Source organism: Lycorma delicatula, chromosome 4 (assembly GCF_047948215.1).
Source record: "Lycorma delicatula isolate Av1 chromosome 4, ASM4794821v1, whole genome shotgun sequence".
In the NCBI taxonomy this organism is placed as follows: domain Eukaryota; kingdom Metazoa; phylum Arthropoda; class Insecta; order Hemiptera; family Fulgoridae; genus Lycorma; species Lycorma delicatula.
The window spans coordinates 32993920-33008552 of NC_134458.1; the positions used below are offsets into that span (position 1 = coordinate 32993920).

A 14633-nucleotide genomic window follows, 5' to 3' on the forward strand; every position below is an offset into this window, starting at 1 on the left:
AACAAATTTTGTAAAAACAGCTTATTAATCTTGCATAACAACATATTAAGTGTACTGTTTGACCATACATTGAACAAGTTTCCTAATAATTTGTAAGATAAGCACCATTAACAACGCTTCTTATAGTACCATTTAGGTAGAAACTACTGCATCATAGTTCTGAAAAAAATCTTTAGGGAGTGTGTTTCTATATATTTACAAAGAGAATCATATTTTTGAATTTACTTTTGTAAAAGTTTAAACATGTTTTATCATGTTTGTTTATAAAGTTGGTAATTCAAACCCTTTCATGGTTATGCTGCTCAGTATTAGAACAAGATTAGATTTTATTATATTAGCTTTTTAAAGATCACGCCTATAATGTAATAGTTTTGGCTTAAGCTAGTTCATAAATTTACTGAAGGCAGCTATATCCAAAATTATTTATCATTTTGTTATTTTATTTATTCATTTAATCTCAACAGACATATCTCTCATTATACACATTTTTTGTTATGCTTTTCTTTTTATTGATGATGCCAGAATGATGGATGAAAAATGCTGGACTTTGGATGGATTTGTATCAGGATTTGGCGAATCAAAAGATTTCTTTGTAGGTTCTCCCTCTTTAGTTATAGAGCTTTACCAACACAGTTCTCAAATTGTCTCTCTGTAAATGAATTTTTGTTTTATTAATCTAATTTATTCTTGTTTTATAAAGCTAGTGAAATTATGAATAAAAGATTATAAAAAATCGAATAAATTCTGTAATAAGATATTGTTATATGATTATAACTGCCTATTGTTAAATTTGCTCTATTATTTTTTTCAGATGTCACGGTCAATTGTTGTACTTTCAAGGGATGCTAAGTCAGGTGGAAGACAAGAGCAGGCACTTCTAGATTATTATAGACATCAATTGAATTTATTTTCCAACATGTGTCTTAATCGCCAGTACCTTGCTTTAAATAATCTTTCATCTAATCTTGATATAGATTTAATTTTAAAGTAAGAAGGAGTACCTTTTTTACTGCTATTATCTGTTGTCATATTAATTTTATTAGAAATGGTATTGAATTATTGATTATCTGAAGTTATGATAGACAGAAAGCATTGGTTAGCACTTAAGTACTTAGGTGCCATGAGGTGAGAGAAGAGATTTTTAATGTGTAAAAGAGGTGAAAATTTTAGTGCTTAGCAGATGTTGTCTGGCTTTAACTGCAGTAATCAACAAAAGTGAGGCAAAATTAGTTTTCTTTTGTAATTAGAGACTGAAAGCGCCACCATTAATCAGGTGAATAGTTTCTTCACTGACCTCACAAATGATTGAAAAGAGGGATGGGAGTATTTTTACCATCTCATTTTCTCCATGATAAACTAGAAATAGTGAATAATGAATGCATAATGTACAGTAAACCCCTGATTATCGGAAACCCCGGATTATCCGAACTGCTACTGTGCATATATAGGTCTACTTGTAATACTGTGCTTCTGGGCATATTAGATTCTGAATGATGCTTTATTGCTCTTTATTTAACAAAGAGAGCTATAAAATAATACAGTACATATTCTGATTCCCTTTTAATTCTCAGAAATAATGATATGACGTAGGCCACCACACAATTTGCACTGTGTGTTTATAATTTGTGTACGCCTAATCTTCATGAAAAAAATTGTATAGGTATGGGTTTTAATAAACAAATTTTGTTTAAATTATTTCTGTAAACAAGTATTCTGTAATAGGAAATGAAAACTGATAAGAAATAGGTTTTTTGTATGATGATTCATAAGTTCATTATAGACCGGATAACAATCAATCTTAAGTCAGTCATATTGTCTAGTCAGCCAGAATCTCTTGTCTGTAATATTGATGACATGTCATGGTGTCATGACATGAATGGATGTACGGTGTAAAACTTGTGCATGCTTTGTTATCTATATTGTACATACTGTATTTGTATAAACAGTGTTGTACATGTGTACATTTCACAAGGTTATGTGTTGTAATGCTACTGGTGTGTGATTCAGTAGGTTAGGTTTTTAATGTAAAATGACATTTTTATTTGTTTACCATTTTACTGCATGTGATAAAGAACAAATTTTCAATAGTCAAGACTGTATTTTGTTGAGTTGTTACATTTTTTAATTTAAAATGTGACAAAACAAAGAGGAAGTGTGTTGTCCTTACTTTAGCTGAAAGCCTAGATCGTGGGGCACCATCTAAAAGTGTAATGGCTTAATACGGGATAGGAAAAGTACCATCTTAGGTATAAAATCTAGCACGGAAAAAATAAAAGCTCTTTTCCTAAAAATGGATTCATGAAGTCAAAAAAATTCTCAGAATCCGTAAAACTTTAAAAAAAACTTTTAAAGTTTTCGCACTGGAAATGCGAATCTAAAAGATGCTGTTTGTAAGTGGTATCTACAGCAAAGGTGTGCAGGAGTTCTAATTCAAGGTACTGAACTAAAGCGTGCTGCTGAGAGGTTTGTGGAACACTTATCAATAGAAAATTTTAAGGCGAGTGGCAGATGGCTGTGGCGTTTATGAAAGCGTCACAGAATTAGCATTATTAATTTGGATAAGCGCGGACAAAGAAAGCATAGCTCCATTTCGGGAAAAACTACGAAAATTGAAAGATCTTATTTTGACGAATAAAATACCCGTTCATTACTACACATCAATAAACGCATAGTTTACGCAAAGAATTTTTTCATCTTGATTTCATGAAAAGTTTCTGCCTGAAGTGTATAGGTTTCAAACCAAAAATAAATACTTTGATGAAGTGTTATTTTGGAAGAAGATTATGATGAAATTATTAATGACGTCCACGGGGAGTGGATACTGAAAAACATTGATTCTTACTACATAAGATCTGCTGTTTATAACTTTTTAGAAGCCTGGAAATCTGTTAAAATTAGAACTCTTCCTTGGAAAAACTGCTTACCAATACAGAAACGGAGATAGATTTTCAACAATTAGAAGTGTAGGACTTTTATGGGGACTTTAAAAGAAGCTGGAGAGAAGAATGTGACTGAAGATGATGTGAGAGACTGTCTTGAGAGTTATGAAGATGATCCCAGAATGCAAGTCGTTAGTGAAAAGGAGATAGCAGATGAAATGATAGCAATTCAGGAAAATAACAAAGATTGTGATACCGAGAGCGATATAAGTGATTAAGGAAGAAAATTTACAGAAAATGTCAAATGTTAGAGGTTGAGTCGACGACATTCTTGATTTTATTGTGAAATCTAATTCATTTTACGAATTCTATGACCACTCATACATCTTTTCTTGCTGTTGTTATAGAAAAACAAAAAAAAGGCAGTGAAATAGAAAAAAATTAATGATTTCCTCCACAAAATTCTTATATCCAACTAGAAGGCTGGTAGGTGATGAAGCATCTACGCCTTTGGGAATTGCAGCTAATAAAAAAAAACATGGATGTGACGATCTAGAAATGGTGTTACATCAAATGATAGATGACAGTGATTAGCAAGATGTAAAAAAGATTCATATAAATTTATTTATTAATTTTTTTATTCTTAACATGCAAAGTTCAGTATACTATCTAACTTTTTATATCTTCTTAACTACTTCAGCTTGTTAAAAAATTGAATTTTTAGGTTAGATTTTAAAATCGTAAATGCGTTTGTGTTCCTTTTTTGTTTTCTTAATAAATAGTGATTTATGAAATTATATATAGTACCATTATTTCTCATTTGCAACTCCTCTTTGGTGTCTTATGGTAAGTACAAAATAAAGAACATGCTGTATTTGTCTGAATTTTTTTTAGTCAAAAGGCTTCTGTATCTGTATACAGTATTAATTATGTGGTATTACTGCTGTATACTCGATAGGCCTACCATATTTGCGGTACTAATAATTCATTCCCCCTCACTATCCATTTTTCTAAAATCAATATTGAAAAGCTTCTTTTCAAGGTTTTCTAACCATGTAGTCCTTTATTTTAAAGGTTTTAAAAATTCTCAATTATCGGAACGTTTTGGTAACCAAACCGATTTCTCCCATTTGGTTCCGACAATCAAGATTTTATTGTATTTGGGTTTGTTTTATTTTTTTCAGTATTTTTGGAAATAGAAGTTCGAAGTGTCTGATTTAAAACTTTTTAACACATCGTTTGGGGAAGTTGTTTTGAATGTGATATGAAACAGTTGTAAATTTCTCAAACTGGTTGAATAAAAAGTTAAAACTAGTTTACATTTTGATTTATCGGTTGTTTTCTGCTTTAAACCTTGCACCTGAAAGTGTTGCATTACTGGGAGTAAAATGTATATGTGCCATGTAAAAGTTTAAAAATTAATTTTTTTTTAAAGGTTTTTATGTGTAATGACTTACCTTTTTGTTAATTTAATTCTTGCATTTTGAAAATGATTACTGTATTTTAGAAAAATTGATAAATAATCAATGCACAATGATAAATAATCAAAAATGTACGTATGAACTGTTAAAATGGAAACTTAAAGGTTTATTTTTCTAGTACTTAAAAAAAAATTATTTTGAAAAGGTGCCATATGTATTCGTCATCATTAATTAATTTTTAAATCTGTTTTATATATATATATATATATATGTATATATACACGAGGTGCGACAATAAAGTAATGAGACTGATTTTTCTTTGTAAGATGTGGCAATCCTGCAGCTTGCGTAGGCACACCATCTTTGACCTTGGTCTATAAGCTACTTCTAGTCCAAGCGGCACATTGATACAACTGCTCAGTCATGAGTTGTGCTGTAATAAGTGAACACATGTTTGTGTCTCTCGTCACAGAAATGAAACCGCAAAATATTGCGCAACGGTATGCCATTTCTTTTTGCGTTAAATCGTGTGAAAACACAACGACAACTTACGGCAAGCTTCAGAAGGCTTTTGGAGAGGAGGTTATGTCAAGAGCTCAAGTTTTTCGGTGGCATAAAATTTTTAGTGAAGGCAGAACGAATGTTGAAGATGAAGACTGCAGTGGACGACCATCAACCTCACGGACAAATGTCAACTTGACTATGAAATCATACGATCTGATCAAAGATTATCCGTGAAAATGATTGCAGAATAACTCAACATCGATCGAGAAACGGTTCGTCTAATATTAACTGAAGATCTTGGTACGAGAAAGATTTGTGCAAAAATGGTCCCCAAAAATCTCACACAACAACAGCAAGAAACTCGGAAAAATGTGGCAGCCGATCTGTTAGAGCAAACTGAAATCAATCCAGATTTGTTGAGCCGTGTTATCACTGGTGATGAAGGTTGGTTTTTTCAATACAATCCAGAGACAAAACGCCAAAGTTCGCAATGGTGCTCAAACGGATCACCCAGACCAAAAAAAGCTTGCACGTCAAAGTCAAAAGTGAAATGCATGCTTGTGTGCTTCTTCGATTCCAAGGGAATTGTTCATAAAGAGTGGGTGCCTCCTGGACAAACAGTTAACCAATATTTCTACAAAGAAATTTTAGAAAGGCTTCGTAAACGAGATCTTTGTGTCCGTGCCAACATTGCTGATAATTGGATTCTGCATCACGATAATGCGCCATCCCATACTGCTCTGTCAGTACAGCAATTTTTAACCTCAAAACAAATTTCAGTAGTACCACAGCCACCTTATTCACCAGATATCGCTCCGTGCGACTTTTTTCTTTTTCCAAGAGTCAAAATGGCGGTCAAGAGACACCATTTTCAAGCAACACAAGATGTACAAAGAGCTGTGACGAGGGACACAAACACGTGTTCACTTATTACAGCACAACTCACGACTGAGCAGTTGCATCAATGTGCTGCTTGGACTAGAAGTAGCTTATAGACCAAGGTCAAAGATGGTGTGCCTACTCAAGCTGCAGGGTTGCCACATCTTGCAAAGAAAAATCAGTCTCATTACTTTATTGTCGCACCTCGTATATATATATATATATTTATCCTGCAAGCTGCATATAAGCATTACATCCAGAGGTGCATTTTTAAAGTAAAGTTAGTTTTGAAATTATTAACTGTGGTAACAGAGATCACTTGTGCACCATGATTCAAGCAAACAATTTTAAGCAAGCAACTTCTGTTCCAAAATCATGGTCACAGTTTTCTAGGATAAGATAGGCATCCTGTTGATTGATTTTCTGGAGCAGCTGATAATATTGATATGTACAGAAAATCCTTACTAAAACTGTGGTTTCTTATCTGATGGGGTGGTGCTATTGCATGATAACACCCATCCTCGCACAGCAGCTCATACTGATCAGTTGTTGAAAAAAATTTGGTTGAGAAATTTTATAACATCCTATCCTGTCCTGTAACTCCAGTCTCACACCAAGTGATTACCACTTATCCTTACGTCTAGAGAAATCACTCAGATTGCAGTGATTTGAAAATGTTGGCAAACTGAAGAATAATATTACTAATGGGTTCAAGAAACAAGCATTGGACTTTTATATCAATGGAATAAGGAATTTGTTGAAATAATATGAAAAAGGCATGGAGTTACTGGTGATTATGTGGAAAAATAAAGAAAATTTACAATTTTTTGGCTATAATAAATTTCAGCTTTCTTTTTTACATTTAAAAACATACTTTACTTTAAAAAAAAAAAAAAATATATTCCCTACTCTTTTATAAATCTTATCTGTAAACAGTCTACCATTTTATGTCATCACTCTTATTAATTTGGTAAGATGTACTCAAAAAATAAAAAGAGATGTTATTACTATCATTAAATTCTTAATATGATTATTTTTAGAATTCATAGATGAGCCAACTGCAGGGTTAAATGCTGTTGTTTTTCTATACAGATATATATACACAGTAACAACTGTAACAATAAGCCTCATGTCCAATTATATACATCCAGTTATATATTGTTTTCATGAATTTAATAATTACTTCTGAATATTTTGCATATATAGATTATTTAAAAAATGTAAAAAAATATATATATATATAAAAATATATTATTTGTTTAAATCAGTTCTTTTAAGAATCATACTCCTCTGTACTATGTACAGTGTATTTATTTTATTAGATCAACCAAAGTACAGAATAAATAAAGTGGGATGACTTACCTTAATCCATTACATACGCAGGAGAGCTAAATTAATACATAATTAATGAAGAGTAAACCATTACTATAAAATATTAAAGCTTTATTCTTTATATCAGAAACTATGAAAACTTATAATTAATATGTTATAATCACTCAAGTACTAAAAATGAAAAAAAAATGATGGCCAACTTTTAATTTAAACCGAGTTACACAATTATGCAATAAAAATATGACATCTACTCATACATGTTCGTAATTTTTATCATTCTACAGTTAGGATAATTTAAAAAAAAAGCTGTTTAAATAATACAGAATCTGCACAGGCAGAAGTAAATATATTAAAAAAAATATTTATACATATGTATATTTCTTTTTAAAATTAAAATAATTTATTAACATATTGACCACTGTGTTAATAATAAAATGTAATATTGTATGAAATGTAAACCACCAAAACACAGTAATTAGATAAGTTAAACTTACCATATTAATTCCCAATATTCAATTTTCACAGCATCCCTTATCTTCAGTTGGTATTGAGTTCTATAATTACATTATAATATAATTCTCTTAAAAAAAATGTTATTTTACATTGTTCTTTGTTTTGAAATTTTGAAGTATTATGAATGCATATGCAAATTTTGCTGTCCAGTACTGGAATGATGTAATTTTTAAAACTTAGTATTCTCCTTTGTTCTATTGTCATTATTGCCAACCATTAGATTGTTATTTTAAAGTCTCTTAATAAAATCAACATCTTAAAATGTGATCTGGTGGTTCATCATTTTATAAGTATATTTATTTTTGTAATTATTATATACTTTTGAAATCTCTAAATTATTTTTATAATCAGTAATAATATGTTTATATTCTAATAATACAATAGGACAGCTACATTAGATACCTCTTTTTTTGTTTTTGTATGCTGTGTAATGTTCTATATATATTTTTATAAGTGATTTATTGGTTTTATCTATATAAATGATTATTGCAATAAATCTTAATGAATTATCAGAATTAAAATATATATATATATATATATTTAAATTTTATTCAACAAACATTATTAAATAATATTAAACAAATTACATTCTTATAATGAAAATTTAAAATTCACATTTGAAATAGATAATAATAGAATGTTAATTTATTTAGATGTTATATTGAAATAAACAAGGCCAGCCAAGTTGAAACATCAGTATATATAGAAAACCCAAATTTTAGTAATATAATAATTAATAAAAAATCAAATCACCCTTGGTCTCATAAAATTAACAAATACAAATATGATTAATAGAGAAATCAAATACATAATAACAAAGAAAAGTTAAATAATGAAATAAACAGTATAAAACATATAGCTGTTGAAAATGGATATGCTACTAATTAATTAATAATATTTATATAAAACAGCTGTCAAAACACAATAACAAAATAGCTTCCTTACAACCAATATATAATGACACAAAAGCATGAAAAAATATACGAAAAGTATTTATACATTAATAAGATCATTGAATACATTACTAAAAAATACAATAAAGAAATATTTAAAGCATCACACAAACCTAATAACATAATAAAATATTTAAAAAAACAAAAATACCAATAATAAAATAAACAGTCTGTGTGGTGTTTTTAAAATTAAATTAATAATTGTGATGATATTTATGTAGGTCAAACAAATATATCCTTTAAAACTAGATTTCTTGAACATTATAGAAATTACAAAAATTAGGTTTAACTTTTATGGCAGACCATCTAATAAACAATAAAAATTCTATTTCTGATATTAACACAAATTTAGAAATATTAAAAATTAATAATGATTACAAATTAATTCAATTAGAAGAGTATTACGTAAAGAAATACAAACAAGATTTCAATTTGATAAACCATCAGACATTGTTTGAGGGAGACAGTCTTTTAAAAAACAGCAACAGATAGAAGCACTTGTATAAATTAATACACAATTTTCATTATTTTTATTATGCAATAACGGAATTATTTCAATTATGATGAGGATGTGGGATCCTGCAAAAGTAATTTCATGAAAGATTAGGATAAGATATGTCTTATCTCAATATTCTGTATTTGGTGGTTTATTTAATATAATTTAACAGTACAGAGGAAAAATAAGAATCTTAAAAAGATTAATTTCAGTAATGAAAAAATTTATATATATATATATATATATATATAGAAGTTGACTTGAAAATTATGTGCTCGGACAAGTCTTTTTGAAGAAATACATGCAAGAATACATAAACTCAAGTATAGTTTACCATTGTATACAATAAAACATATTTTTCAAACAAATTTGAAAGTTATAAGTTTGTTCTAGAATTCCAGACTCTCTGTATATAAAACAATCACCAAAACACAGTAACTGATAATACTTAAAATACCTAATACCAATAGTGGACTTTTCAAGGGATTCTGTATCGTTAGTTTGTAACACAAATTCTATAATTATATAAAACAAATATTTAAAAAACTTAAAATTTAGAAAACATAAAACACTATTAATAATCATAAAATCTATGTGAACAACGCAACCATCTGTTACTGTGATTTGGTGGTTAAGTTCTTAATATTGAATTTAATTAGCACATTTAATTATCAAGTTTCATCTTGATGAATTATTTGAATTTTCAATATATATATATATATTGAAAATTCAAATATAATATAATTGTGTATTAATTTATACAAGTGCTTCTATCTGTTGCAGTTTTTATAAGACTGTCTCCCTCAAACAATATATATATATATATATATATATATATATATATATATATATATATATATATAATATTTTTTGTCATTCTGTTGATATTATTTTTCTTTTAAAAATTTTGAAAATTATTAAGGGCATATATGCAAAGCACTGGAATATTCCAGTACTGAACAGCAGAATTTGCATATACATCCATAATAATTTTCAACATTTTTAAAAGAAAACGATATCAACAAATTATAAATATGTTTTAATGTAATTATGGGATTCAATATCAACTGAAGGTGCAGATCCCGTGAAAATCAATTATTTGAATTAATATGGTAAGTATAACTTACCTAATTATTATGTTTTAATGGTTTATATTTCATAAAATATTAAAATATATATGTATTAAATAATAATTTGTTTTTCATTTTTTAAATCTATATTAGCAAATTATTCAGAAGTGATTATTAAAGTAAAAAACAGAATATAAAAACGGATGTATATAATTTTAGCATGTGGCTTATTGTTCACATATAGTTGAAAAGTGAGGTATAACCAATTAATTAGTTGTGTAGATAAAAGAGAACTAAAAAGCAAATGTAATGTTATTCTTTACATAGCAATCAATCTTACTCTGAATAGGTAAACCCTCAATCAGCTATTGCTTAGACTCTTGTCACCAAACATATAAAATCTGGAATGGCTTACATCATATATATCATCATAGCTTACCATATTGAAGGTTAAGTAGTACCCTTCAAAACTATAAAATGATTACTGTGCTTCTGCACAAACACAGTGTTTGTTCTAAAAAGCAGATTTGTTGGGATTATAACCACTTTATTTTTGATGAGAAATGAGTGAACTGGATTGATTGGGGTAGATATATTGTTATGATGCTGCCATTAGTCATATGTTTCATAAAAATTTTGCTTCTATGTAGTCATTACATTTTTATATAAGCAATATTAGAACATAAATATTAATCACCATTATTGTTTTTTCTACATTTTCATTGTTAAAATTTTAAGGTTGTCATATTATACTTCATCTTTAAATGACGTATGTCATTGTCAGGCAGTGCACTAAAGATTGAGGTTTGTTTTTGGCTTCATTCCTAAAAGCCAAAATTAGCAAAGCATAGTCTCATGAATTAATCTTTTTCAAACAGAATTTTACGCTTATATGATATTTTTACTAGGTTTTCAGACTTAGAGATAATTATATTTAGATTTTGTCACTGCACTAATTGAAAATTTACAATGAAAAAGCTTGTTACTGATGCATATTTTGACTGGAGACAGAATAAAATGTATTTGCGCAGTTCATATTCAATAAATTTTGACTTAAATTTTTGGCACGGTGTTGTAGAATCCTTCAAGTATTCTTCATTTATCGTTGAAAATTAATTTATTAAAATTCTATATATGATTTTAGTAGTAGTCACTTTTTATGTGTTAAAGTTTACATGTATATGAATGTGGATGTGTATACTTAAATCGATTATACCTTTGAAGTTTATGTATGAGTTAGTGATTGAATAGTGATTATCCACTACAGTACAATTAACTAAATTATAAAAAAAAATCAAATAAAAAACGGAAAAGACAAGAAAAAACCTATCAGACTTAACTAAATGGAACAGTAAACTTATTTAAAAAAATAAAAATAAAAAAACAAATGAAGTTCAAAAACAAAAAAAAAAATGGTTTGTTTATTTTTATTGGTTGTTCATAAAAAACCTTTTCTTGGACTAAATTGCTGTATCTACTAGTACTTATGATAATTAAGGATTTTTACCTGATACTCCCACCTTTCATTGTGACATTTGCAATACACATATGGTATTTAATTTCTACTTAATTTTAATTATTCTGCAATTATCAGTGAAAGTTAAAACTATTAAGAAAACAAGTGAATTTGTTATGATATTGAGTTAAGTATAACTGGTAGCCATTTTACAACCAAGTCTGAAATTTGATTCATGGAAATATAAATTAAGTTAGTTTTATTTATATTTATATCCGTAAAAAAATTAAAATTATTGAATATTTACAGAAGTATTTTTTGGGCATTTTTAGTCTAACAGCATTTGTATTTGATTTTACAGTCAGTTTATTGAATAGTAGATATTCACTTATGCATTAACTTTTGAAGAGTATATTTTTATTATGTGAAAAACATAGTTAAAGCTTTTAAAAGCTTGAGTTTTGGTATAATTGTATTGGATACAGAAGGCGACTTGGAAATTATGTGGTGACAATTTTTTCCGAAGAAAAACATGCATGAATATTTAAACTGAAGTATAATTACCATTGAATTCAATCAAACAGACATTTTTCAAACAAATTTGAAAGGAATGAGTTTGAGGCTCAGCCCAATAACAGCCTGTAATTTCAGACTCCCTGATATACATTGCATTTACTATGCTTAACAAAATTTGAACTGACTACAGTATCCTTTAAGGTAAATGTTATTAAAAACTTTAATAGAAATTTTATTAAAAATCTAGCAGACCCGGCAATGCTTCACTATTGCTATATTTCACTATATATATATTAAATGGACACAATTGAAAGTTTGATAAAACATTAACAAAATGAACATTATGGAACTTCACAAAATTTAACTTTTTCCCCCTTCCTTTTCACCCTTTCCTTTTTACCATATTCCCTTTCCCCCTATTTCTTCCCTTTCCTTTCCCCCCTGGAATGCAGCTCTAGCCACGTGACAGGAATTTTCTACAACTGTTGTCAGCTTTTTGTTACAACTGCTGTAGGTTTTTTTTTATTGTTTCTTACATTTTGAATTTAGTTAAGTTTCAACTGTAATTCTAGCCGTGATGACTAGCTAGTTATTCAGCTTGATGATGCTTGCTTTTATGATAATATATTTGCTTCCATTTTTTTAATACTGTTTTCTTTTTAATTATTAGACTTAATTAGAGGTAAATAATAAAAAAATTTGGAGGTAATGGCAAATATTGATGTGTTTAGTCTTTTATTTTATTTTAGATTTATTTTATTTTGGAAGTTCTGTAAGTAGTTTTTTTTTTTTATATTTGTAATAAGTCTTACTTTATATCTTAATATTAATTATTTTTTCCTACAGAATGTCCCTGGTTCCTTGGATTCATTCTATCTACATAAGGGAATCTTACTGTTCTATGAATTTTTAATATAAAATATTCACCTTTTACTTACGTAAGAGAAGCAAGATGCATGTTGTTTTTTATATTTGTATTTCAGTTTGATTGATCTCTTAAGTTTTGACAGTGTAGTCTGCATACTTTTTAAGATGTAAAATTTTTTAACTTCAGTTAGTTCTCCTTTGTACTACTGTTTGTATACTGTACTGCAAACAGAACATGTACACTGTTTGTACATGTTCTTTGTACACTGTTTGTATCTTCTTTTCTGTTAATTTAAGTGAATTCTGTATACCTTCATACTGCTAAAAAAAACTAATTGAAGTTAAAAATTATAATTCAGTTATTGTTTTTGTGTGGTGTGAGTTTTGAAGAGTTTGTACAAATAAATATATAAGAAACATCCAGAAGCATAAATATATAAACAATATTATTTGCTGGTAAAAAAAAAAACCAATACATATAGATTTTATTGTTCTGTAAAACATCTTTGTTGTTTTATCATTGATTTCCATTGTCTGTTTATGGGATTACATGGTGACTGATGTTCTACTCTTTGAAGCTACTGTATTCTATTGATATTCGAAGAAACTGCTCCCATTTTTTCTTAACTTTTCTCTAGAGAACATGTGTTTAAAAGGATGTTTTTACTCTTACCATTTTATCTTTAATTCTTTCTATTTCCGGACGCTATTTTCTTAATGTTCCTGTTATTAGGATTTTCTACTGCATTCCACATGGGGAATGCATTTCAATCTGTTATATTCAAGAACTGCATGAAATATTTTACAGATAAGTTTTTCTTAAAAAACAAACAGGAAATCATTCGCTAATTAATATTTGTTACTTGAAACCCACAGAGCAAAAAATCAACCTGTGGAGTCTGATTTCATTTTTTTAAAAGATGATCTTTAAAATTTCTTCTGGTTGGGAAAGTTCATTGCAATAGCTGTGTTTATTCTTATGTGATGTAAAACACTAACATTTTATCTCCTGCAATTGGCAGTCAGGAATCTCATTAATTTTCAAATAGCTTTAGTAACCAACAAAGCTTATGCTTGTAATCAACAAAGAACCAAATGGGACCTGTACTAGTTGTAAGGTCTCATTTCTGATTTGGTTGGTTTTTTATTAATGTATAAACATCAATGATAAACAAATGGAATAATTTCATTAAAAACACTCATGGTCCTTCATAAAATTTCAATTTTGGTCTCTGTTGTTGTTTACTCATAATTCAGATATTCATCATGTTTGTACTTAATTTGAAGGTAATAGATTTAATTTGATGTTGGTCTATTAAAAAAAAAAATAGTTTTAGAAATATAATTGTAATTTAGGTAGAAAAATTAACCGAGAGTATCAATTCATATAAAGCGAAGTTTCATCTCGGATGATGGATACTAAGTTAAAATTTCAATTTTGGTCTCTGTTGTTGTTTACTCATAATTCAGATATTCATCATGTTTGTACTTAATTTGAAGGTAATAGATTTAATTTGATGTTGGTCTATTAAAAAAAAAAATAGTTTTAGAAATATAATTGTAATTTAGGTAGAAAAATTAACCGAGAGTATCAATTCATATAAAGCGAAGTTTCATCTCGGATGATGGATACTAAGTTAAAACTTCTGTGAGAGCATCAATTCATATAAAACTTAGTTTCATCTCAGATGGTAGACACTAAGTCAAAACCTCTACATGTTTCTTTATTACTTAATACTGTTACTAT

At 28.3% G+C, this 14633-nt stretch overlaps 1 protein-coding gene across 8 annotated transcripts in view; it reads left to right on the top strand.

The window, feature by feature from the left end:
* The window catches only part of Itpr (Inositol 1,4,5,-trisphosphate receptor), a 256216-nt gene that overhangs the window by 59781 nt on the left and 181802 nt on the right, over positions 1-14633 (top strand). For all 8 annotated transcript variants that reach the window (XM_075362620.1, XM_075362616.1, XM_075362622.1 and 5 more), the window contains exon 15: positions 812-987. In XM_075362620.1, the coding sequence (XP_075218735.1) occupies positions 812-987 (176 nt within the window). The remainder of the gene's footprint in view (positions 1-811; positions 988-14633) is intronic.